General features: G+C 38.7%; 2 protein-coding genes across 2 annotated transcripts in view; both read left to right on the top strand.

The window, feature by feature from the left end:
* The first annotated feature begins 206 nt into the window (after positions 1-206).
* aldh1a3 (aldehyde dehydrogenase 1 family, member A3) lies at positions 207-11,131 on the top strand. The gene is made up of 13 exons (XM_032560284.1): positions 207-347; positions 419-523; positions 1,253-1,393; positions 1,958-2,087; positions 2,909-2,970; positions 4,293-4,421; positions 5,729-5,842; positions 6,912-7,014; positions 7,640-7,824; positions 8,155-8,319; positions 8,626-8,783; positions 10,555-10,629; positions 10,717-11,131. The coding sequence occupies exons 1-13, from the start codon at positions 249-251 to the stop codon at positions 10,784-10,786; spliced, it is 1,536 nt and encodes a 511-aa protein (XP_032416175.1). The 5' UTR covers positions 207-248; the 3' UTR covers positions 10,787-11,131.
* Positions 11,132-11,744: 613 nt separating this feature from the next.
* The window catches only part of lrrk1 (leucine-rich repeat kinase 1), a 52,473-nt gene continuing 40,317 nt past the window's right edge, over positions 11,745-23,900 (top strand). Inside the window, exons 1-4 of the mRNA XM_032560282.1 lie at positions 11,745-11,939; positions 15,254-15,380; positions 19,969-20,156; positions 23,071-23,242. Of these exons, the coding sequence (XP_032416173.1) occupies positions 15,311-15,380; positions 19,969-20,156; positions 23,071-23,242 (430 nt within the window). The 5' untranslated portion in view covers positions 11,745-11,939; positions 15,254-15,310. The remainder of the gene's footprint in view (positions 11,940-15,253; positions 15,381-19,968; positions 20,157-23,070; positions 23,243-23,900) is intronic.

The raw sequence follows: 23,900 nt of genomic DNA on the forward strand, positions 1-23,900 counted from the left end.
CACTACTGTATGTAAGTCCATAATTTAACCAGTATTGTTGTAGTTCAGGTTTTATTTGAGTTATGAACAAAAATAACAGAAGAGGCCTGGCTCTACCCCAGATTTTGCAGGAACAAGGTTCCTGCTTGATTTGCAGGGGCGGAGTTGAGCTGCCAGGAGCTGGTCTGTGAGGAGGGGGGACACTTTAAAGGCAGTGAACTGGAGAACGAGCAGCCAGACTCCAGCCTGCACCGCACTGGGACCTAAGCATGGCACAGAGGGGGACAACAAGGAACGGAGTGGCAGACAAGATCCCAGCTTCAGATCTACCTCAGCCTGCCAAAATCCAGCGAGTCATTTACACCAAGGTACGCAGCTGCACACACACACATTTAAGCCTGGAAAGAAAGCGTCTCAAGCACATGTGGCTTCTCCACAGATTTTCATCAACAATGAGTGGCACATGTCCGTTAGTGGAAGGACGTTCCCAACTCTGAACCCGGCAACTGGGGATACAATCTGTGAGGTCCAAGAAGCAGACAAAGTAAGAACTCTGAAGAATCACTGAGAAGCATAAAATTATCCAATTCAAATTCAAAAACACCCCTGGTAGATTTAGATTTAAAATTGTTTTAATTCAATCAGGAAGTTTGTTTATCATAGAAAATGAGACAGACATCACTGAAAAGATTATAAAACCATCTAAAGTCAAGTGAAGTTTATTTGTATAGCACATTTCAGAAACAAGGTAGTTTAAAGTGCTTTGTATTATAAAAATGTCGTACAGTAACCAATTGTGAAACAAGCAATAAACATGCTTTGTAAAATGCAATCACAAAAATAATCAAATAACCATCAAATATGTTGATCAATGTTTCACTTTCTACAAATCAAAGGCAACTCTAAAGCACTGATTTAAAGCAGTGATTTGTTTCAGTTGTTTTGCAATTTTCTGAAAGTTTGTTTCAGATTAGAGGATGGGGGGGGGGGGGGTGCTTGTATTTGTTTTAGCGTCAGGACCATTTTAAAAACACATGCTACATTGTGTGTACTGACTGTTACTTATGGGGCCCAAAAGAAGAGGTGCTGTTTTTGGGTTACAGGTTAGGTTTAGAACTAAAGTGTGAAGTGAATTTTAGTTGGTTAGATTATAAGCATCTATGGTTAAAGTCACAACTCTGATACTAAAACCTTCTGAAAAACTGAGGAACAGCTTGCAACCTAAGTGGATCCTGACTGATGTGCGTATTCCTCCCGGCCCTCCCGGGTGCAGGAGGATATTGATAAGGCGGTTGCAGCAGCCAAAGCGGCCATGCAGCTGGACTCTGCTTGGCGGAAGATGGAGCCCCCCCGCAGGGGGAGGTTGCTGCACAAACTAGCAGACCTGGTGGAGAGGGACCGTAAACTGCTGGCGGTAAAACACCATCACAAAGATACATGTGACAGTAGACAAAAATATGTGGGGCATGCATGATCTTTTAATGTAAGCCCTGTAAACATCTTGTTTAAGTATGCCTTAGCAAGCTACCATTTCAGGAGGGGTGGTTTCAGTACTTTCATTACAGTACAATGAATGTACTAATGTACTAGGATGATACTAATGTATATGTATCCTCCTTCAAAACTCCTATTCTTACTATTTTCCTCAATCTCTCCCTATGAAACTCATATGTCAACAATTCATCAGTACATACTGAATTGTGGAATGGGATTGAGGAGGATATATATATATATAAATATATATATATAGATATAGATAAATATATAGAGTATACTATATATATATATATAATGCTCCACTTGTGAAAATAAATCTGTTGGGCTTCTCCTTTGCAACCAGATGACAGTCCTGAGTACCATACTGCCTGTCAGAACATGGGATTTAAAAAGCACTATAAAGTAGTGATTACTGTTTAGAAAAATCTTACAATAAAATTAAATGTAATAAGCGCAACTGCATCTTTTCTTCATTCCTCAGACCTTGGAGTCACTGGACACAGGGAAGCCATTTCTCCAAGCTTTCTTCACTGATCTGGAAGGTAGCATCAAAACGCTGCATTACTACGGAGGCTGGGCTGATAAGATTCATGGCAAAAGTTTGCCTGTGGGTGAGTGTGTGTGGAATCTTTCCTCTAGTTGTCAGCTTGTAGTTCCAAAGCTTTAAAGAAAAAAACAGTATCAATTTGTCCAAATAAACAAACTGTACAAACAAATCCCCACACAGGGCAGCAGTGGATAAGTAGGGAGGATATTCTTCCTGCAATTGGTAAATCAATGGGTTTGATTCCAGTTTCCCTCCCTGCCAAGTCAGTGCCCTCTTGGCCTTGTTCCCTACCAGTCTGTGTATGAATGTATTTGTGTGCTTAGAGAGGTCAAAATGAACAGAAATCCACAATATAATGTAAGCTCAGTCAATACATTATTCTTTAGTCTAAGTAAGCCTTCCATCACTGTAGATGATGGGACATGCAGTCCAACACAGCTGAGGAAAACAAATGGGATGAATGGCTTAATGAGAACTAACACAGTAGCCAGAAATCTAATTGATCACTTTAGATAACCCAATTCAAGAATGAGTCAAAGTAGAAAGCCTGCATGTGGCTGTGAAACTTAATACCATAGTAACAGAAAAACTGGAAGTAAATGTACTATAAGTAAACATTTGTGTACTACAAATGTTTACCCAACTTACTGCCGGGTAAACAGCTTTAACATTTGTACTACAAATGCTTAAAACATTTGTAACACTGACTTGGTTTCAGACTTTATGGACGACGATATCTGAGTTCTATATGTAGAGAACTATAGATCACAGCATGCTAATGACAACCACTACAGCTTAAATGTGAAATATGATTTTGGTCAAGCACAAGAGCAGAGGTATTCATGAAATGTCAATAACTTTTTTTTCTTTTTTTTTATTTTACAGATGAAACCTTTGTGTGTTTAACCAGACATGAACCTATTGGCATTTGTGGAGCCATTATCCCAGTAAGTATTTGAAGAAAAAGGTCAGAACATAGTCATTAGATGTCAGAAACAACGAGTTATGGTGTGTTTTAAAGTGAACCTGATTGAGGCAGACGAGAGACGTTAAGTTCAGTTGTAGAATTAATGAAGAAAAAATAAAGAAAGAGTACACCAAAGAAATCAAAAACAATAGAATTCACAAGGGACTAGGAAATGAATCCAACATAAAAGAATAACTAAACTAAAGAAACATAAAGAAACTACAGAGACAAAGAATAACTGAAAACAAGAAATAAACTAGACTCACTACTTTATTTCTAAACTAGTGAGTCATTTCCATTTCCACTTTAGAAAGTGGAAATGGAAACAAGGCAGAACTAGTAGAAAAAAAGAAGGAACATGAAAAAAACAACAAAAACCAAACAACCCCAGAACCTAACAGTTTGATGGACAATTCATAGAGAGTTTTATGTTATGGAACCTTCAAATTTAGGAACATGTTTGGGATGATATTACCAACACAGAAGAAACAGGTTCATCCCAAGTTATTCACTCTGGCAGATTTAATTTTAAAACTAATTCCATTCGACCAAGAAGTTTGTTTTAATGAGAAATTATACACAGTACATTTCTAGATAAAGATAAAGGAGTGTAAGGTTATATAAAAATAAAATATTCTGGTTTTATTCAGTTTTATTTTATTTTTTTCCCAAAAAAATGAACATATTGAAAATAATTTGTGCCATTTTCAATAATTAATTGAAAGATCTTAATTGGCAGTACTACATTCTAAGCTTGTGATTTGCATGTCTCCAATGGTATTTTGATCTTTTTAACTTTGGTGATGAGTCCAAGTCTTTGTGGTTGAAGGGCCTCTATACCATCAGAGAATGAAATGCAGCTACTAGGATAGTGCAGAAGATCACTTTACAACCAACCAGCTAGAAAAGTATGGATGGAATGAAGATCAGAATAGACAGAACATTGAAGGTGGTGAAAGAATGAATCAAAATCACCCCAGAGCAATAAACATGACAAATGGATTCATTTAGAAAATGTTTTAAAAAAATTGTCATTACCAATCAAAACAACAAATGTATTTCAGAGTTCAACACATGTTCCATTTTCTTATACATGGCTCAATTCATGGATTAATTTAACTTATGTTCATGATTTTGGGTTTGTGAATCACTTCAGTTATTACAGCATCTGGTAAGAATTTCATGTCCATAAGTGCATTAAACACAGAGAACATTGTGTTTACAAGTTGACATGTCTGCTACATATTTTCACTGCTGTAAATTCTCTCACTGTCTTTTATTTTGTTTTTTGGTCTCCACTAGTGGAACTTCCCTCTGCTGATGCTCATGTGGAAGTTAGCACCGGCCTTGAGTTGTGGAAACACCGTGGTCATCAAACCGGCAGAGCAGACCCCACTCACTGCGCTGCACATTGGATCACTGATCAAAGAGGTCTGATTCCAAAACTGAGAGAATATTATCTTCTGTTTGAACAAAAATGTTTAAGGAAAATAATAGTTGGTGCCCAGATTCTCATGGAAAATGCTTGCAGCTTTATTAGGTTTCTTTCATAGCCAAAGAGAGCACCTTGCTCTCACCTCACGGCTTCTGGAGAGGTCCTGTGGAATTCCTAAGTGTTCTTGACCTAAAATTATTGATGTGCTTGAAACATTAAGACAAGACCATATTAACTGAATGACTTCTTAAACAGAATTTTTAAAATCTTTTATTCCTAACATATTGTTCTGGTCAGACATTTGTTTCTGTCCAAACCTTGGGCCAGGTTTGGACAGAAACAAACCTGGCCCAAGGTTGTCTGGGGCCTTAAGCAGAATATGATACTGGTTCCTTCAGGATGGTCAGACATTGATTAGAAGTTGAGTCTTTTTCACTGGAAATATTGTGAAAATACATTAAACAGAAAATAAAGATAGAACCCTAATTAACTTGATCAGACAGCTTATCAGCAAAAAAAAGTTGATTTGGGGGTGAGTTTTACTTTGAACTTCTTAGTCGGGCTCTTCTGGGATTTGAACCCAAGACCTCTCACACCCTAAGAAAGAATCATACCCATAGACCAATGAGTCTCCCTCTCATTGGTCTAGGGCAGGGGTGGGCAATCCTGGTCCTCGAGGGCCGGTGTCCTGCAACTCTTAGATGTCTCCCTGGTCCAACACACCTGAATCCAACAGCTGAATCACCTCCTAAGTGCAGTCAAGTTCTCCAGAGTCCTGCTAACGACCTCATTATTTGACTCAGGTGTGTTGAAGTAGAGATGCATCTAAAAGTTGCAGGACACCGGCCCTCGAGGACCAGGAGTGCCCACCCCTGGTCTAGGGTGTGAGAGTAATTGTGTAAGTGTATGGGAGTAGGACAAACTTTCATCTAGCCTACTAGTCTAAGAACTCCTCCTACTGCCTGGGTTCAAATCCCAGTCGAGCCCCGTTGAATCCTTCTGAGCCATGCACACAGATTGAATCCATAAAAACCTTTTTAACCACAATAGAATAGAATATACTTTGTAATCTTGCACATACAGAAACTCAGTTTTTAAAGGAAAATCCTTTAAAAAGGATTTTCGCATCAACCACAATTAGCCATTGTTTGCTTTCTGGTCCAAGACCATTTTTACCTCATCTCTCCCTGGCTTAAATATTCTGAATGTGAGATGAAGATTAAAATCTTTTAGTAGTGCGTCTGGTTTGGGCAGATAGGTTCTGGTGTCTTACATTAGCATGCTCTCTGGATCTCCATTTCAGGCAGGCTTCCCTGCTGGAGTGGTGAACATCGTTCCAGGGTTTGGATCCACAGCCGGAGCAGCGATTGCCAGCCATGAAGGCATTGATAAAGTGGCCTTCACCGGCTCCACAGAGGTCTGTGACTGCATGGCAAAATGTTTCTGCTGCACACAGTAATTACGCTTTTGTGAATTTAATGAACTGATCAAAACTGAAAAATGGGACGTCCCTTTGTACTAATCTCCCTTGTATTAGAACTTTATAGACCCAGAGCTCACAGCTACAGGCAAGTCTCCACCAGCTTTACTCATTTAAAGACTTGAAATTTAGCCAATTACTCTGCACAAAAGTTCACGTTTAGTGAACTTGCCTGGGCTGTCTCTATTAAAATACATTTTCAATTCGTCACAGATTTTCACTTATATTTAGTTCATGGATTAGACCCTAAACACAGAACTAATCCGTGTTTAGGCTCGTTGTTCTTCTGGAAGTTGAACCCCCACCTCAGTCTTTTATTGCCTCTAACAGATTTTTTCCACGATTGTTCCTCAATTAAGCATCATCCATTTTTCCACGCACTTTTACCTGCTTCCTTGTTCTGCTGAAGGAAAGCATCCCCACAACATGATGCTGCCACCGCCAATAGCAGCATCATGGTGGTTGCCTGTGTATGCTAATAGGTTTTGGTCTCACCTGACTCCAGCGTCTTCTTTCATATGACCACTGTGTCCAGGCTTGTGGTAAAATGAAGACAGACTACTTTTCTTCTTTTATGGTTTTCTTTGCCACTTATGGATAACCAGATTTGAACATCTTTTGAATACAACTGACTACACTGGATACTGTTTAGCTGTTTCCAAATCTAGGGGGGACATACAGTATGCACACCACACCTTTTAAAGCGTTTTATCAATAAAACGCTTTTAAAAAACATCTATAATTTTCCTCCAATCCATACAGTTATGCATTACTTTGACTTTACAGCCGAATACCAAAGAACTACTTAGAACTACAAGAGTATACTTAATACTTAATACTTTTGCATTGCAGTGATCTGCATCAGTTGATATGAAACATTCTACAGTAATTGAATGTTGTTTTTTTCATCTTTATTATATAAAAACTGGTTCTTGCACATGGATTCACATATTTCTACCTATATATGTGTTTACAATCTGAAGGCAGTTTTACCATTTTCTTCCAGGTGGGCCAACTGATCAAAGAGGCTGCAGCCAAAAGTAATCTGAAGAGAGTCACTTTGGAGCTGGGAGGGAAGAACCCTTGTATTGTGTTTGCTGACTGTGACTGTAAGTAAAATGATCCTTGCTTTTTTATGCTGCTTGTCATGCCCTAAGGTATGCATGCGTGTGTGTGTGGGGGTGTGTGGGGGGGTGCAGGTGTGTGTGTGTGGGCTTATGCATGTGTGTGTGTATACTTAAACCATTAGGGATCATTTCTGGCATAGTTACTAACCTTCTGAAGATCGCTGGCCCTTCCTTGTTGGAAGTTGTTGCCACCAAGTTATTAGCTTCAGTGGGTAATTACTTTTTCACATATAGCCAAGATGATTTGTATATATTTTTTTGTTTTAAATGAAATAATCATTTTAAAATTACACTTATATTTTCTCAGAACATCTTTGTCTAATTTAAACTTTTGTCTTTGACTTCAAATTAGCAGAGGGGTCTTAGACTTTATGAAATAACTGCCTGACAGCTCTGAGATGAACATATTTTGATTTGTGGAAGAGTTTTTGTTTTTGTAGAACCATGCAGATCACTGAATGACTGAACTCTGACCTAGAGATGGTGCCATTTCTTCTTAAATTTGCATTTGTTTCTGTCTGTGTGTGTGTGTGTGTGTGTGTGTGTGTGTGTGGTGTGCGTGTGTGTGGGGGGGTGCGGGGGTGTGTGTGTGTGTGTGTGTGTGCAGTGCAGCTGGCTGTGGAGGAAATTCAAAAAGGAGCTTTTTACAACCAAGGCCAGTGCTGCACAGCTGCATCACGTGTCTTTGTGCAGGACAGGATTTATGAGGAGTTTGTGCGCCGTAGCATAGAAAATGCCAAGAAGATTGTCATAGGAGACCCACTGGACCCCCAGACGACCCACGGGCCACAGGTGTCAGAGCTTCAGATTTTAAAGTATCATTAAAAAAATTATGAAAACACATTTATGAATTGGCACTGTAAAATACATGACTGACTTTCACCGTGTGATAACTAAGATTGAATGAGCATCCATCCATCCATCCATCCATCTATTCATTCATTTCTACCTTTCTCTTCAACTTTTAAACTCTCCACCTGGTCAGTCCTACATATTTATTTTTATATTGTTAAATACAGTATATGTATATTATTAAATCGGGAATTTTGTGTAATCACTTGCAAATACAAAATAAAAAACATTTTTATTCATTCATTGTTTGTTTACCTTCTCTATTACTAGATAGACCAACAACAGTTTGAAAAAATAATTGACCTGATAGAAAGTGGGAAAAAAGAAGGAGCCAAACTGGAATACGGAGGAGGAGCTGTGGGAGAAAAAAGTCTCTTTATTCAACCCACCATCTTCTCCGAGGTCAAAGACAGCATGAGGATCGCCAAGGAAGAGGTAACAGCACGATGCACTGTGTCATGGAGGAAAATGGGAAAAGAAAAAGCCACATGAGACACACTGTAATAAAGCACCCAGAAGAGAAAAGCAGGCTGATTATCTGATAGTTTGCAGTGAAACAAGCCAAACTACCTAAGACACAAACATTTGAGTGACAGAGTGTCAGCCATCCCAGGTCTAGTGGTACCCGAAAAATTAATTGTCAAAATGTCGACCTTATAAAGAAATCCCATTTAGCATTGTACAATGCAGTTTTTTTTTCTCTTCATTTATAAAGCTTCATTTATATATCTGTGCTTTCAGATCTTTGGGCCTGTGCTCTGTATATTCAGCTTTAAGAGCAAACAGGAAGTCATAGAGAGGGCCAACAACTCTCAGTATGGCCTGGTGTCTGCTGTGTTCACAACAAGTATGGACAGAGCTCTGTCTGTGTCTGGAGCCCTGGAGACTGGAACTGTCTGGTAACCTTTTCTTCTAGTGGACAATTACAAGCTTCTGAATTCCTATGTATTAACTGAAGCACATTTCTGAACAAAAGACTCAAAAGGTTTCATTGAATGCAGTTAGATATTCACTCAGTTTTCCCTGAAGATGTTTCAACACCTATCCAGGAGTCTTTTTCAGTTCTGGAGGAAACTTCACCAAGTTATGAAAAACCAGACAATCAACATCTGCTTCCATGAGAGCTGCAAACTGAAACACACGTTCTGACACATCACCCACTCAAAAAATAATTAAGTCAGGAGTTACAATGTTTTTTTTTTGCTGTTTTTTAGTTTTTTAAATAAAGTTGCTAATCTTCAGCTCACTGATAAACTGATTGTAGGTCGCTATCTTTGTTATGGCCAGTGGCTTGTAGATTTGAAGTATGCAGTGTAATGTGAACCAAATAATAGGCAGAAGTTAAAGAGTGAAGATACTCCTCATTTGCATAATAAGAGAGAGATTATTTTGGTGAAGTAAAAATAGGGGACAGAAAAATTTAAAAATACCACATGGTAGTGAAATTACTTGTGAAAAAAAATTAAAGGGGAAATTAAAGAGACTATTGACTCTTTGCAACTATGTCACCTATCATGCGAGGCGCCATGTCAGACATCAGAAGTGAACAAAGGAAGTATTGAAAGGAATCTCAGATTGATTTTCCATGTTGTCTTTGCCAGTACAGCCATGGCTTCTACTTGTTCAGATTGATTGAATTTGTCTGTGATAGTAGCACACCTAGCTGGGCCTCTTAAACGGTGGCATTTACAAAAGTTGGAAACATCTAACTTAGAGACTGACCCATACCTTCTTCTTTGTTGATTTCATCAGATCGCTGACTTTGCCTGAATTCACATGATTATTTGCATGATTTGCTATGTAGTTATGTGTTTCCTGTTACACTGCATACAAAAGTCTAGATGCCTAATAGTTTTTTCGTACGTTGTAGGCTACATGATGGTGGGGCATCTTCTCCATGGTTGCTAATGATTTGTTGCGCACCTTCTCCATAATGCAACATTTGGTTGCATCTTACTAATGCAACCAAATGCATGATGTGGCAGAATGTGTGTTTCAGTGAACTTTAATCTTACCTTGTAAAAAAGTATTTTCTGCAAATCCACGAATACACAGAGAATTGCCCTTCAGCTATTCCTTAGTATTGACAGCTACTATCCATCTCCATCTCATTAAAAGGTTTACAATAAAATAACAAGTTTAGTTTGCATCCTTGTCTGTTTGTCCAGCCGACCACACAACACCATGTGACCATTTTTACAGTGAAATCCACTTATTAAAAGCATTGTTAGGTTACCAACTGTATGGTTTTCGATAAGCTTTACAGGAAGTGATGCCTGTTTTGAGTCAAACACCATCTGAAGATTATGACGCCATGTGCATAATCTTAAAGGCATAAAGGAAAATTTTGTTTTTAAACAGTAAATTTATATTATGTGGTTAAATATATAATTAGTTGGAACTTAACTGAAAAATTTGAAGTTCAATAAACTTTAAAAAGTTATCCTTAGGTATCCTTTTTTAAATAAATTGGTGAATTTTATTTATTGGGCCATGTATTTATTTCTGCTTTTATTTTCCATTCTGTACATTTCAGTTCTCTGGTCTGTTGCAGCTATTGTGTAACACAATGAAATATTGAAATACTACTACTACTAATAATAATAATAATAATAGCAATTATTATTATTATAAAATCATTGAGGCTTATCCTTCTCTGTCTGTCTCAAGGATAAACTGCTATAACGCCATGCATGTCCAGACTCCGTTTGGAGGATACAAGATGTCAGGAAATGGAAGAGAGCTGTAAGAAACATCAGCCTTTCATCATGTTTTATTTCCTTTGTCCCGCGCTGCCTGAACATCTTTCTCTGTTCTGTCTGATCTCTCCAGAGGGGAATACGCCCTTGCAGAGTACTCTGAGGTAAAAACTGTAACCTTCAAGATGAATGACTCCATGTGAGCGGAGCTGGGAAGGTCCATGCCCCCCTGCACTGTCCTGATCCTTATGTCATCCTGTTTTAAAACTATAGAACATCAGAATGCTTGATTTAGATAGTTAAATCTCCAGGTTGTGAACACTAATAGAAAATATTTGGGTTAGAAATTCTATGCCTTCAGAAAGCATTAATCTCTTTTAGCATTTTTTTCACATTTTTACACTTTGTATAATTTAATTAACATATATTAACATGTTTGTAGACAATGGCAAAAATGATTTATTCACAATGAGAATTTTAAAGCTGAAGATTAAATAAAGTGTGAGATTATGTTTATCTCCTGAATTTCCTGAAAGTTTTTCAGAACATTTTACTGTTGTGGATCAATTTTCTACATGACTGCAGCATGCTGCCAGGCTTTGCTGGGGAGATGCTATTGAGAGTGAAATTACTCTGGTAGTGAGTAAATGTAACAGCGCATCTGTGCACAGGGACACGAAGTGCAAAAAAACCAGTTGGCATTCACTAAGATAAAGATACATTAATAAGAAATTATTAATTAATGTAATTAATGTTGAGTGTAAGAAAAGTATGGAAGTTAGATTTCTGACACCAGTTACTCAGAAACTGGTCTCTGGTCTCTTTTCTTCCAGTGTGTGTGTGAATGCCAGGATCAGCAGAAACGGGATTATCCAGCAGTCACAGCTGATTTCAGCTGTTAATGAAATAAGCTGTGTCTCAATGTAAACTGACCAGGATAAAATAATTCACTATTTGTTATAACTCACTAAAATTTTTTGTGAGAATCACTGTAAACAATGAAATAGGGTTTATCTATTTATTTAACAAGACGTTTATTGATTAAAAGTGCTGGTTTATTATTATTATGTCTCATTTTGAAGATGTCTCCGGGTCTGCTGGTTGTAACTGTGGGCGTGGTGTTATTTTAGGAATGAATAGCGGAACTACATGTTGTTTTGAAGCCCAACTGCTCCTCCGTACGCATGTGTAACAGCGGCGTGTGTCCGGGTTGGAGAGTTCGGATCTGAGATTTAGGAAGTGGACTGGAAGTTCAGAGCCGGGCCAGGAAAGGTCCAGGTTACCGCCTGACGCTGCGCAGCACTGCGGGAATAATGCTGTCCTGTCGGGAGGAACGCTGGACGTGTCAGCCTGGAGGTAAGCCGGATGTTTCTGACTGAGGAAATGCGCTGTGGTCTGGGACAGCAGCCAAGAAGAGGTGGCTGCTGGGTCTTCGCCGAGAGTTCCAGACTCTGAGGCTGGATTTAGTTGACGCGTCATGGAAATACTTAAAGATTTATACAAAATAGAAGCAAATAACAGATCCAAACTTCCGGAATTACTGCCCCAGAAACTTAGTTATTCAGATTTCCTTCAGTATTCGAGACAACTATCTTGATAAGATGGCGCAGTAACCATTTGTAGAGCTGGAAAAGTGTCGCAGTTAATTTGCGCATCAACACGAACGCGTCGGGCAGACACCCACTCCTGTAAATACATCAGTGAAGTGGAAAAATCTTTTTAAACCTGTAGTAACGGAGCAGTGGAATTACTCTCTGTCTGTTTGTAGTTTGGAGCTCTTTTTAAACATTCAAAATGTGATGCAAAGTATTTACGTGACTCTGCTATTAATTGGTGCCGATATTTACTGTGCTGTAGTAATAGTCTGGTCTCAATACAGAACGAAAAGGTACAATTAACCCCATAGTCCGGGTCAGGTGGAACATACACGAGTGAGCTGTAACATAGTAGTCTACTGACAGTATCTTCCCAATGAAACATTTTTTATTAAACTCTTAAAGCTGCAGTGCGTAACTTTTATTAAAAAATATGTTCTTTACACATTTGTTAAACCTGTCACTATGTCCTGACAGAATGGTATAGGAGACAGATACTCTGTGAAAAAATGTACCTCTTTCTTCTCCCAGTGTTCCTGTTGCCACCTGCAGAAATAGCTCCGGGTCAGAAACAATCAATCAGAGCCAAGAGGAGGCTCTTAGCGCTGTTAATCATGCTGCTCACCCTCGGCTATTAAGAAACTAGTGCTTGCTGGAGGCGTAGACTCTGTTGAAGTTTTGAACGATTAGATCTGATTTTACCCAGTCGCTAATGTTTAGCCGAAACATAAATAATGCACCAGCTCAATGAAGCTTACCGGAAATTGTGTGTATTGTAAACAACCCAGTGGGAAGTAGAGCCACAACAGCTTTGCCTGTTGCCTCTTATGCTCTAAAACAGCCCAGAAAATTGACGACGTCATTCATAACTTCTCCTTCTGTTTGCTCATTGGCCCAGTTGGAATTCAGCTGGAGAAATCCCAGACGGAGCACACATGGGAGATGAGAATTGAGTGGAATTACAGAGGAAATGCTTTGATAGCCACCAGGTTTAATAGTTCACAACACTAAATGTGCCTCAATATGCATTAAGACTCTTAATCACTAGTGCAGAAGCTGACAGACTGTGAATCTACAGTCTTCATTATTTCTGCTCTTGGCAGTACAACCAATCAGCCAATAGGGCTCCTGGATTGGCTGCTTTGCAAACAGCAGCCAGTAGCATGTCAGGTTGAACTTCCCAAGATGCATTTTGTTTTGAATATTTTTTATATGTGCTACAAAAATATCTGCAACTAGGTACAGTTTTGGCAAATAATTTGAAGTGGCATTTCGCAGAAAAATATTTTTATTGTTAAATCTGCAGATGCTGATCTGCGAATAGGTGGGGGTCCTCTGTACACTCTTTGATGAAGAACTTTGTAGAAGCTGTAGCTGAAATATTTTTAAAGTCATCAATTGTCTTTAAAAGTCTCTCACATCCTGGTAAGAATCAGTTTATAGCTGTTCTCCAAGCTGACCACCATTCACACATTTGCTTGAGTTTGTTGAACTCTGCTGGTATCCGTTTCTGAACAGCTGTCTTAAGATCAAACTAGTTATTTCAGTCAGGTTGCAATTTTGGCTTTAACTAGGCCACATTTTTCTGTTTTTCAGTCAATTTGATGTAGATCAACCGCTGTGTTTGCTGTGTCACTCTTCTGCTCCAAAGCTCTATCTATCAGAATGGTTGCCACCCTGCAGCTGGGTTACTACACAGTTACCAAACACTCTCAGCCCATTATTATACAGTTTGAACATTATTTATTATTACTGAACTTATATTGCTTGCTATGTTTTTCTGATTATAAATAAATGTTTTACAGATCAGAACTTCAGCTGAAGTCTGGTCCAGAGACCAGCAGGTGTAACTGCAATGAAATGTTTTTCTACAATGTTCTGATTCAGAAAGGCTGAATACAAATACACACTATAGCTTTTAGATTCTGATTTTAAAAAAGTGAAAACCATATGTCCTCTTTCAACCATATGGCGGTTGTGCACTACTTTGTGTTGGGCTTTGACATGAAATACTAAGAATATACTGTACACAGATGGTTGTGGTTGCAACATGACAAAATGTGAAAAGCTTTTGTTTTTTTTTCAGAGCAACTGTTTGCATCTTAAGCAGAAGCTGCTAAAGTTTGTTCCTGTTGACTGTTGCATGTCATGAACTATCAAGTACATAGAAATAAATTAAAAAATATAAAGATTGTTTATATTAAAACAAGAGACAGTTGAGCTCATCTCCACATTCATGTAACTTCACTTTCAACAATGAAAACGTGTTTCATAAATATCAATATGAAATTTTCCTCAGCTTCAGGTTGTCTTTGTAAAGTACTTGTGTCCAGGTACTCCTCCCTCATTCAATTAAATTAAATTCAAAAATCTATATTAATCACAGAGGGAAATTAGATGTTGTTGTAACTTATATAAGTTTCTTCAAAGAGACACTTTGGAGGCATCACCTGTAGCTGTCAGTATTACAGCAAATCTCAAGAAGCCTCTGACTGAAGACATTCAGGTTTTCTAAGACAGTCTCATGTAGAGGGTGGTCAGGGTTGTCCATATATATGTTGATTTTTATCTAAAATCCTTCTTTGCATCATCATCTACAAAGTTGTCCCCAGTCGTTCTGATCTGAACGACTGATCTGAACGTCAACACAACACACATCACACCAACACACACCAACACACACCAGAACAGAACCAGAACAGAACTAGTCTTCTCTATCAGGTTGTTAAGCCTTTTTATGTCTCTGGTTCTGATTCTGCTGCTCCAACAGATGACAGCAGAATAGACAAAACTCTCTACAACAGACTGATAGAAGATCTGCAGCATCTTGCTGCAAACCTTGAAGGGTCTTAGCTTTCTCAAGTAGCACAGTCTGTTCTGTCCTTACTTGTAGACAGCATCACTATTGAGTCTCCAGTTCAGTCAGTTCTCCAGATAAACTCTAATATTATTCTCAACAACCTCCTTTTCCTCTCCAATGATGTAAATAGGGTTTGGCCTAACCCTCTTTCTGTTGACATCTGTTGTCTTTTGCTCTGCATCAGTCTGTCTCTTCATGCTGCTTTCTTCATGCAGGTCTCTGAAGGACCTGAGCTCTAATTGTGGTTAGCTTTACCACTGACTCTAGTAGGAATGTCCTACTGGTCTGTTGGCGTTTCCCAAGAAACTGGAGGGCCTCCCAGCAACATGGAGCAAAGAAACAGTGAGTCATTTTCCATCTTTTCATTATTCTCACAAAGTTCTTACACTTGGCTACAGGATGAAAACCATAGACCTAGCTTTAATACCGCGGCACCAGATTAATGAGGGACGGCGAGAAAACAAGCACCTCTAAACTGAAACGTGTCTGTGTGTGGAGCGACTGTAGAGCTGCTCAAATTTAGCATAAACAGAAGTGAAACCATCAGAGTGAGAATCCTGAACTGTTGCAGAGTGCCTGTTTCATGGCCTACACTGCGCTCACTGAGCTCTGACAGACCCTCTGGTTCTAACTGATCGGAGATCAGGCCGTTTCAAGTATTTGCATATAAGTTACAACTCTGTAAGTAATTATTAAAATGTGCATTATAGTAATTTTGTCATTTACACTGTGTTCATCCTAACCTTGGTGCACCAGGTGACCAGGACAAATCCACTGGTTGTGTAAACAGGCAATAAATCTGATTTTAATTGGAAAAGTTTAAATTTGAGTTTATTTTACTAGAATGGGACAATTCATATTAAGGAACACACAATTTAGCAAAATGCTCATTTCCATCCGCAGTCCCATAAAACAAAACACACAAATAACATTATTATAGTGTCTTGAGAATAGAGAAAAATAGAATACAAGAATACAACAAATAAAAAACAATTTAAGGATAAGATACCAATTTTACGATACTACATCAAAATTCTAGCATGCTTTAAGTATCTACAAGACAATTTCTGTGATAAAAAAACAAAATGAAGCCGGAAGCTTCTAAATGGGGCCAAAAGTAGAATGATCACAGTGCTGATTTTTGACCAATCCTCTTTAACTTGCTGTTTAAAGGAGAATAAATGGAGCTATAGCTAATGGAGAAAGACAACATGTTACTTTGACTTTCCTCAGGATTTGCTGCTTTAGAGACATTAACTCAATCCCAACAAATATTCTGCAAGAACAGAGAATTTTCTTTTCTCTGCCATACCTGCAAAACGGAACTCTAACCCATTCTGCACCTGAATTCTTGTCATTATGAAATGAGTCAACCAGAAATAATTATTTTTTGCTCTTGCCACCTTGAATTAAAGAACAAACTTCTCAGTTCTTGCAGAGTATGTTCAGGCCTTTGTAGCCCTTTCTATTCTTCTCTGCTGACGTTCATCTCTTAAGGTGTGGTCTTAGAGACACAACCTGCATCTCTGTATAAACCCTTCATTATACACCCTCTCATATAGCAACTAAGGTTCTTCTGGCTTGTATGCTAACAGGTTGCAGGATACCTGAGGGCAACAACTTGATTTCACTGATCACAAATTATGTCAAACTACCAAATTTGGAACAGCACACTGCGGCCATTTTAGTTTCAAACAAACAAGAGCAGTAAGCCTGTGTAGTGAACGAGTAGTACAAGTCAAATCAACTCAACAGCAATTAAAAATGGCAACAACAAACACAGATCACTGAGGATTCTGTTTCAGAGACGAGTGTTATTACTCTCTAATGGTGTTATTACTTAGTGTGCTTTGGGGGAAACATCTGTGCGTCTGAACAGCTGATTTTGTTTGTGATCGGCTGATTTAGGTTTGTTTTTTGCATTGATGAATCAATATTTTTACCTACACCTAATATACCTAAGGTATATTTTCTATCAAAATGGCTATTGTAGATGTCTACTTGGATTGTTTTCAGACATCAAAAACTTTGAAGTTAAGAAAGTCTGATTGTGCTCAAGTAATCGCTGCACTGTCCGCTAAAACAACACACACAATATGACCTCATCTGTGTGTGTAGGTTGTATGACCCTGGAGGTCGTTGTGAGTGGGTTGCATTGCTTTCTGGTTCTGAGTCGCTTATGAAAGCTTGAATGCATCTGGTCCACCATAACCTTTGTATTTATTTCCTTTGTAAACCTGTGGTGGAGTTCTCACATACAGACACCATTTTACCATCAATGTTGTGTTGTCAAGTGGGACACTCCCACAGATCTATTAGTAGTAGTGGGTTGATCAGAGAAGTTGAGTGGAGTGGGGGGAGGGGAGCATTTTAATCTTTAGCATCAACGTCTCTTCCAGCTTTCCCATGAAGAGAAGAACGATGCCACATTGGAAGTGTGAGCCTCTAATGTGAGTCAAATGGTTTCACTCCCTCAGGGTTTCTCAAATAGCATCAGCACAGCAGTTTGACTTAACATCTTTCTGTATTATTCATTTAAGAGCCACTGTTGTTAAATTTGATCCACTTGCTCAAATAGAGCCAATAGAAATAAAAGAATATACAGATGTGCTCTAAGGACTTCCAACACACTCAGCAAACTCATTTGTACAAACTTTGTTTCATTTAAGCAATCCAGTGTTGAAGAATGTGAACTACAAGACAAAGTGCTGCATCTTCCTTGTCTTTATTTCACCAATAATATTGTATTTGTTGGGGGTATCGGGCTCATGCATGATACCCCCACATTCTTCACACATTCACATCACATTCTTCTACAAAAGGCCCTCCTCTTCTGTTCTCAATCAGCTGGTTATCAAAACAGATGATAGAATGAGCTGTGACAACTAATCATAAGTTGTTGTAGTTTATTTTATTGTTCTAAGTCTTAAAACAGTTTCCAAGTTTAATTTTTCAACTCAGTTTCTAGCATTTTATCAAAACACTTTATCTGTGTGATTCTCAAAAGAAAAAAAGTGCAAGTAATTCAGATACGCTTATCCCTACGGGGTCACCAGGGCTCCTGGTGCCTATGTCCAGTAGTCAGCGGGCGAGAGGCAACATCACTCTGGTCGCCAGTCCATCGCAGGCAGTAACTATCGATTGGAATGATTTTTTTTTTTTAATGTTCCTTGGTCATTCAGTCAAGTTTATTTCAATTCACATTTCAGCAACAAGGCAGTTGTAAGTTCATTACATAATAAAAACAGAAAAATACAAAGTCATAAAAAACACCATACAGTCAACAATTGAGAAAACCAGTAACAAGCTTTAGATTTTGATAAATGCCAACATCAAAATTATTGTTACACATCAAATAAGTTGGTCAATGTTTTATTTGTTATGGTTCAAAAGCAACTCTAATTAGCTGGGGTTTTAACCTTGATTTAAAGGAACTCAGTGTTCAACTGTTTTGAAGTGTTCTGTATCCAGCATTCTGGAAAAATGCTGGATCCAGTGATCACTGTAACAGTGAAGACACTGTTTCAGTTTCACTGTAACAGTGAAGACACTGTTACAGTGATCAATGCGACTAAAGATAAACACATGGATGAGTTTCTATAGATCTTGCTGGGACATTAGTCCTTTAATCCTGGAAATGTTCTTCAGTTGACAGGGGGCCAACTTTGTAACTGGCACTGAAGGTTCAGGTCAAAGTCCATCACCACACCCAGGGTTTGTACCTGATTGCACGCATTACATTTCTAGCTGTACAGTTTCTAGATGTAATAACTGAAGCTGTGTACCGATTCTTTGGGTGAAAGGATTACTTCAGTTTTGTTTCTTTTCAGCTGGAGAAAGTTATGGCACATCTACACATATATCTACATCCGTTCAGTGATTGGATGTTTTGGAGTCACCTGGTGACATTGTACTGTAGAACTGTGTGTCATCTGTGTAGTTATGAAAGCTAATCTTCACTTCCTGAGCTAGTGGGAGCATATAGATATTCCAGAAGTGAACCTTGGGGTACCCCACATGTGACTTCTGTCCGTGTTGATGAGAAGTTACCTACTGAAACAAAAAAATCCCTGTTCCTTATCTAAGACATTGAGACATTTGTTGTGAATTGGCTCTATATAAATAAACTGAATTGAATTGAAGTTAACATCAAAAACTTTTGAAAAAAAAACCCTTCTCTGTAAAATGTTTGGGGAGAAAAAACCCCCATTTTGTCTCAATCACGGTCATGTAAAATGGTAAATGGTATTTGTGTAGTATCTAATCAAGTCTGAGGACTTCAAAGCATCTTACTCTCATTCAGTCATTCACTAATATATAACACATATTCACACACTGATGGTAGTGAGGCACATTATAGCCAAGGCTGCCCTGAGGCAGTCTGATAGAAGTGAGGGTGCTGTTCTATTGGTGTCACCCTTTTGGCACCACTAGTAGGCAAAGCTGGTGAAGCGCTCAAGGACCCAACGGCGAATTGACTCAGAGCGGGGTTTGCACCAGCAACCCACTGGTTACAGGTTACCCAACCTCCTTTGTTGTCCCATACACAGTGGCTTTACTTTGGAAATCATTTGGTAAAAACCTTTAGACTGAAAAGGTTTTCTGAGTGAACATTGTTTTCGGTGATCCTAATCCTCTTTACACATTCCAGTAAACTGTTTCTGAGCTGAGGTCTGGAGATTGGTCAGAGCTGAAGAGACCTTCATCATCTCACAGCCACATCAGCAGAGGAAGAGTTCTGTACCTTCCAGAAAATGCAATGAAGCCTTTTTGAGATTATGCATTTCATATATTGTTTGATTTCGTTTAGTTCTGAATGTGAACAATACTTTAATGTGTAGTTTCTACTGAACTGAACATCATACAGTTCCAGGTTTATAGATTATTTGATCTAGTTTTTAACTCCTCTTTGTTTCGTTTTTTTTTTCAGGCAGGGACGAGGAAATGGGAGCCAAGGCTTCTCTGGTGGAGGCCACTGGTCCCAACTCCAGGACGGCTCCTCCTTCAACCCTGGAGAACATCAAGGCAGCATATGAAGGCGGGGATAAGGAGACTGCCAGGGAGCTGATTCAGCAGGCCTGTTGTGTGGAGTGTTCAGGGGGGATCCATCCTGATGGAGTGAGTCATTACCATTACAAAGTTAAGAGTGTGTGGAGGGCTTCATATAAAACATTGTTGTTGAAGTCCTAACTCTTCTATGATCTAAATAGCATTGATAGCATGGTGTGCTTAAACAAATTTGTTGTTCCATGTCTTGGGGATTGTTTTTTGTTTGTTTGTTTTGTTTCTCTTTTTCACAGGTAATAAGAAATCTGGAAACAATAGGAAAGAATATTGATTTTCCCATTTTTTGCCCTTTAGATGTATCTGATCATTTCAAGCCTATCAGATCTGAAAGGTGAAAAAGTAGGTAGAGTTGGTAGTGACTGCAGGAATAAATGTACTCAGAAAAAATTTAAGTTCTTGTCAGGTTTGCCCTTTAATGGAAAATGTCTAAGAGGTCTTGCTTGTGGTGCTGCTAACACCTTCCACGGCGAGCCCAACAGAGAGCAGGAAGCTCTCACACAAGTGAGCTTTTCTTCCTTACTTGTGACTGAGAAAATCAAATGATTGACAAGCAAGATAAAAGTGCTAACAAAGACAAATAGTGAATATAAAAACTTCAACACAATCACTTCGCAATGACTCTGAATTTGGTTTTAAATCTAGAGCAGTGTTTCCCAACCCTGGTCCTCAAGGCACACTGTCCAACATGTTTAGAGGTTTCCCTCTAACTGATTCAACTGATTGCAGTTCAACAAACGCCTGTTAATCAGTCGTCAATTGAAATCAGCTGGACTGAAGCAAGGAAATACCTAAAACATGCAGGGCAGTGTGCCTTGAGGACCAGGGTTGGGAAACACTGATCTGGAGCATGCAGTCAGTGTGCAGAGCAGAGAACGAGGAAGTGCAGGGCTTCTTGGCAGCAGACGCTGTAATGGTGGGCGTGTTGGTGTAAAGAGGTGTCTCTGTTACAGTGGAAATGCTAATATCTGTTATTTTGGTAGTTGAGGGTGACACTACTCAGCTCAGTTGTTGGCAGGAAGCAAACACAACATGATCTACAATTGAAAGGTTACTCACAAACCTATGAACTGTAAAGAGGGAATAGGAGCGTTTCCGTTGTCGGAGCTTTTTTCCTGTAGGAAGCGATGTGTCTGACTAGATGAAACAGCATCAGAATCCATGTGTGAATCTGTCTAAAGATGCTAATCTAACACTGTTTTTGCTAAAGCCACCAAGTTAACATGAAATGTACTCTTTATGTGGCCCTTTTTGTTTCCAATAATTTTGGCAAACTGCTGTCAGCCTGTGATATTGAGGTGACATAAGTGCACTATGCAGCAACACTACATTGGAAATACAGAATTTTAAAAATTGTTTTAGTACAGGTGGCTTTTATTGACAATCACCAGACAGAAAGTGGGGAGAGAAAGGGGGAAAACACGCAGTAAACATATGAGGTATTTCTACATGGTGCCTGCAGATTTCAGCACGTTAAACTTAAGAACACTTTAGTGTCACTTTGAATGAAATTTAAGACAGTAAGATGGCTGCAGGATCCTGGTGTATTACAATGAAGCATAGAAAAAACTGAAATTTCTGAGGTTTGTTTGTGACTCTTGACAACAGCTTTGTGTTTTTCTTACTGCACACTCTACAGCCTTAACCCACACAGTGCTAAGATTGAAGGTCAACTTCTGACCTCATATGGTCAGCGACAATAAATGCTGTCAAGTCAACTGGCAATAAATTTGCACTTACACATGATAAATGCAACAAAATCCATAAATAAAAACTATAAATATTGGGGATGGTTGTTGCATCATGCTACATTACAATCAAGGAAGAAAAAGCTGTGAAATTTCTGCAGTCTGTTTGTGGGTTGCTGCAGCAGCTTTGTGTTTTTCGCTCAACAGATGGCCCTCTACAGCCTTAACCCACATAGGGCCAGGGTTAAATGTGTTTTTGGCAGAGAATGCGCCTGACCTCATATGTGTTTACAAGAGAAGTGAACTTGTGGCGACAATAAATTTTGTCTAGCCGACTGGCGATAAATTTGCCTGTCGTAATAGAGGTAAAAAAGCTAGCTAGCTTGCAAAGGTATATTAGCAGCTAGTCACCGGTAGCCTCAACCAACTCGAGTCACTGAACACAGGGGAGATGTCTGCACACCACTCAAACATTTGCCTGATAGAAAAGTCTCACATGATTAAACAAAATTTAAGAGCAGTAATTAACATATTTAAAGCCAACTTACATTTTTCAAGTGATTTTAAGACATTTTAAGGCCTTAATTTTAGATGCATGAATTTAAGACTTTTTAAGGTTGTGTGGACACCTTGTTAATATCTCTATATGAGGAACTCACATTCTACTGCTGCAACACACATTACACTGTTTTTTTTACAGTTATTATACAGTTGTTGATAAGGAAATTCAGCTCAGGCTATTTACTTCATAGTAATAAAGGTTTACCTTCTGCTGAACCAGATAACTTTTTTCTAAAGTTTCAATATTATGATTCAGTGAACCTGACCTAGTGGAGGTGTTTCCCAGCCTAGCAGTCTAGCTTCTTTATATAAAGACACCACTGAAAATCAGCTTGTCATTATTATTGTTTGATGTGGACAGTTTTTCCACTTTTTAAAAAGTTCAAGTGAAGCCCCCTACCCAAATATTACATGGACCAAATCAGACGTTTAATATGTTTATGTTATAATTCTATATCAAAACATATATTTAATTAATAAAGTGCTCATATTTCAATGTACTGTACTTTAGCACAATGAATAAATAAATAAGAATATTAAAAATTACCTACTTTGGTGTGAAATGGGAAATTTTCTGAATTTTATTAGTGATGTTATTGAAACTGTAAAATATTTCTATAAATACCTATTGGGCAAACTGGGATGTTGTATGGGATATGCAGAACTCAAAGGTGAGAAGTTTCTGCATTGTCAGGGTGTTCCTGTTGGCTGTCTTTCAGGTCCGCCTCCTGTCTGTGGCCACTCAGCACTGTGATCTAGTGAGTGTGTGTTACCTTCTGGAGGAAGCCCGTATCACTGTGCCCCAGGAGCTATCGCTGTCCAATCCAGCCGTCCTGGCAGCACATGGCGGCTACACCAACCTGCTCAAGGAACTGCTGGATTCAATACCTGGTACGGAGAAGAAACAGTTCAACAATCATCACATATTTTATATTTTACTCCTCTCATTTTGAATGGCAAAATTCAGCTAATGTTACCCATATGTTGGTGTATCCAAAACTGCATGGGTGTAAGCAAACGAAATGGATTTGAACATGAAGTCCTCTCATGCGTTTGATCGATCTGTTGTGATTTGCTGCCATTTGTACAGGACAGAGGACAGTGCCAAAAAATATACTCAAGTAAGAGTAATTACTTCAAAAATGTAGCTATCCAAGAAATTACTCAAGTGAGAAAGTATTCTGTGAAAACACTACTTAAGTACTGAGTAACTGATTATAATAATATTTTACAATAATGTCATTAGACGGACAAACAGTAGATAATGTACATGGGAATTTCGGCTCCCAAGCAGTTCTTAATTTATTACCATCTGCAGCTCCATATATTAACATAATCTGACAAATAGGAATGTTTTTGATGATGCATGGTGTTTATTGCATATTCATCTGACCACCAAATGGCGCAACAGACTTAATGGATAGAAAATAACATTAGAACAACAAAGCTTGTGTATAAACAAGAGGTCTCACTCTGACATAAACTGCTGGTGTGTGTCTGTGTCCGATACGAAACATGTTTGTTCTTCGTTCAGTATCCAGCTACTTGT

The sequence above is a fragment of the Xiphophorus hellerii genome, chromosome 4, assembly GCF_003331165.1.
Source record: "Xiphophorus hellerii strain 12219 chromosome 4, Xiphophorus_hellerii-4.1, whole genome shotgun sequence".
NCBI lineage: Eukaryota > Metazoa > Chordata > Actinopteri > Cyprinodontiformes > Poeciliidae > Xiphophorus > Xiphophorus hellerii.